At 38.4% G+C, this 2,973-nt stretch overlaps 1 protein-coding gene across 1 annotated transcript; it reads right to left on the minus strand.

Moving 5' to 3' along the window:
* Positions 1 to 984: 984 nt before the first annotated feature.
* LOC124894150 (zinc finger A20 and AN1 domain-containing stress-associated protein 8-like) lies at positions 985 to 1,461 on the minus strand. Its single transcript, XM_047404897.1, has one exon. It carries the CDS (start codon positions 1,459 to 1,461, stop codon positions 985 to 987), a length of 477 nt encoding a protein of 158 aa, XP_047260853.1.
* Positions 1,462 to 2,973: the final 1,512 nt, after the last annotated feature.

Raw genomic sequence — 2,973 nt, forward strand, 5'->3', positions numbered from 1 at the left:
TGAAGTGATAAGACTTTTACTTTAAAAAAACAAATACTAAAAAAGAAGTATTAATATATTTAAAATCAGGTGGGTCCAATAATGGTAAAAAGGTAATTGTGCCTTTAAGAAAATTCCAAATAAGAAAAGACGACATTTATTTTGGGACGGACAAAAAAGGAAATGGCGACACATAATTTGGGATGGAGGGAGTTGTATTTTTATTTGGTTCGAAGGATATCATGTGCCTCAGCAGAGATGTAAAGTTCTTCTCTCCTCTCTTTCTCTTACATATCTAGTTCTATAGCTTAACCCTTACTATTACGATGTAAGGGCAAAACGCATGTAAAAGTTATTTAATTTCGCTATTATGAGTATTTTTGGGAGTGTTGGAGACTTAATTAAAAAGTATTAATACTATGTAATATTGATTGGTAATATTTATGTCTATTAACATTCTAAAATTAAATTATAAAATATTATTTTTTTAAAGTGGGCCCATAAGGCCCGCAACCCACAGAGTTATAGTGTGGGCTTGATATTTTTTGGCTCATCATTTTGATAGGCTAGCCCAACCTGACCCGTCAAACTCAAAGCCCGTGTGGGCTAGCTCGGATTGGTTGAGCCAACCCGTACTGACATCTCTACAAAAAAAAAAAACTCTACATTATTGATACTCAAAGGAGTCTTTGGAATCTTGAAGAATGCACCGAGGCGAATTCAGGATTTCAAAACACGGATGTATGAATGTGAAATTCATCAAGATGACCTACATTATGCATATTATACTAGACAAGGAGCCCAGAAATGGGGACAAAACAAGAACAAATTCCATGAAAATGTGCACCAAGATCATAAATAACATACACACCAGGATTATCTAGGCTCTAGGGTACCCCCACCCCCACCCCCACACAAAACTTTCATCGTCACCCTATAAGACGAGGCCAACTTATCGAAAGATGGACATTGCTTCAGTTCATACCACTTTTCGATAGGTGCTTGTTAGATCCTATTAAGCTTTTCTGCTACAATGATAGGATTTGTTTTTGCTATTGCATTCTGACCAGCAATCCTAGAATCAAACGGGCAGTTGTGTTTGTCTGAATAATGATGAACTGCGCAGAAAAGATGACCACATTTGCAACTGAACCCCGTTAATCCCACACGCTTACGACAAGCTGTGCACTTTTTCAAACCCTCTTTTGACTTCACTTGTGAAATCTGAGAGGCTAAATCAGCAGATGCAACCGCGGCACCTGCAAGAGCAAGTTCTGATTCATCGCTGCTTAAGCTTCTGCGTACGACGTCTTTGCTGGATGCAGTTGCAAGCTTTTCATGTTCCTGCTTTAGTAGTATCATGTCCTTTTGACATTTGGAACACATATTCATCGTAGCTGCACTACCCAAAAAATCACAGTCGTTGATGCAGAGGACGGGGTCTTCTAGAGCTCGACAAGCTATCTCTTTAGATGACTCCATTTCTGTAGTTAACAAGTCAAGTTCAACACCCCAAGTGTCACGCCTCAAATCCTATTGGGGCGGACTGGCACTCGTAACCGAGGAGGCCCGGGAGAACCAGCTCATCACCTTATACTTCCCGTGCATACCTCTATGACAATCCAAAATTCGGACAGCATCATATCTCATATAAACAGAAATAATGTATAAGCTCGAGCACATATATATATATGTATATACAATACTTGGCCATTGGATCCATCACGTCTATTAACAAAACACCACCTTGACTGTACATTAGGTCTACAAAGCCTCTAGACAATACACAGAGTTTAACTAAGGTCGGGACACACCCCTCCATATAACTAACTTCTATACAATACCAAAAGTGACTGGATATAACACGGAAAGCTCCGAAGCAAACTGGAGCTCACCAAAAGCAGCTGGATATCCTGACTCCTACTTGTGCGGTGTATGAGCTGAGGTACCTGCGCCTACAGCATGAAATGCAGGTCCCCCCTGGGGGATGTCAGTACAAAATATGTACTGAGTATGTAAAGCTGTATATGATTACATATGATATAGGAGCGTAATAAAAATTAGAAACAAGTGAATAAATCGTAATTGGAGTGGACCACACTTACTAGAACTTGTGACAACCTGTACATTGTATTTATTCAATCACTTTACCTTCGTTCTTATCATCTTTGTAATCATTACTATACTGTACTGTGACCATTAGGCTGCCTCCAGTACATATCAACTGGGATCGACCCATGATAGGCTTATGCCCTTGGGATACCACCCATAAACACATAAATAGGGGTCAACCTATGATAGGCTTATGTCCCTGGGATACCACCCGATAAGAGAGAACTTCCATCTCTTAGTTCAATTAATTGTTGAGATTGTTATTTCGGCCGCCACCGCATTTTTGATACTTTGAAACAATGATACATCAATAAGAGACATATAAATAGACCATCAATGCAATAACGATGAAGTAAGAACTCATTGGCACATCAATGAAGTGTTTTGGAGTCATCAATGCCATAACAATGAAGTAGGAACTTATTAGTATATCAATGAAACGTTTTGGAGTCATTAATAGCACATGAATCTTGTTTGAGTAACCGGATACCTTCTGACATTCCTTAGTGCAATAAACATGTAAGATTTGGAAAACTAGTAAGCATTGGAATGTCTTGACATCTTGTAGGGCGGAAACAAGTTCATTGGTAACGTAGGACATCATACAAAACCATTATGGATCACCTGTTATTGAACAACTTTGGAAACTTTCTTAATAGAACAATTGTTCACTTTTATGAGAAAGATATGGTATAGAGTATGCTTTACATACCTGACTATCAACCTTCAATACTAGTCCCAAATGGACTTCCCGTCTTTTCGGATTACTTATCTACAACGATCATATATAGCAATCTAGTATTAGCAACCAAATGTCACAATTCAATTATTTGAATTCACCAAACTAGTGGTTAAGTAGTAAGCCTTAATTACACCATAAAG

Source organism: Capsicum annuum, unplaced genomic scaffold (assembly GCF_002878395.1).
Source record: "Capsicum annuum cultivar UCD-10X-F1 unplaced genomic scaffold, UCD10Xv1.1 ctg70608, whole genome shotgun sequence".
In the NCBI taxonomy this organism is placed as follows: domain Eukaryota; kingdom Viridiplantae; phylum Streptophyta; class Magnoliopsida; order Solanales; family Solanaceae; genus Capsicum; species Capsicum annuum.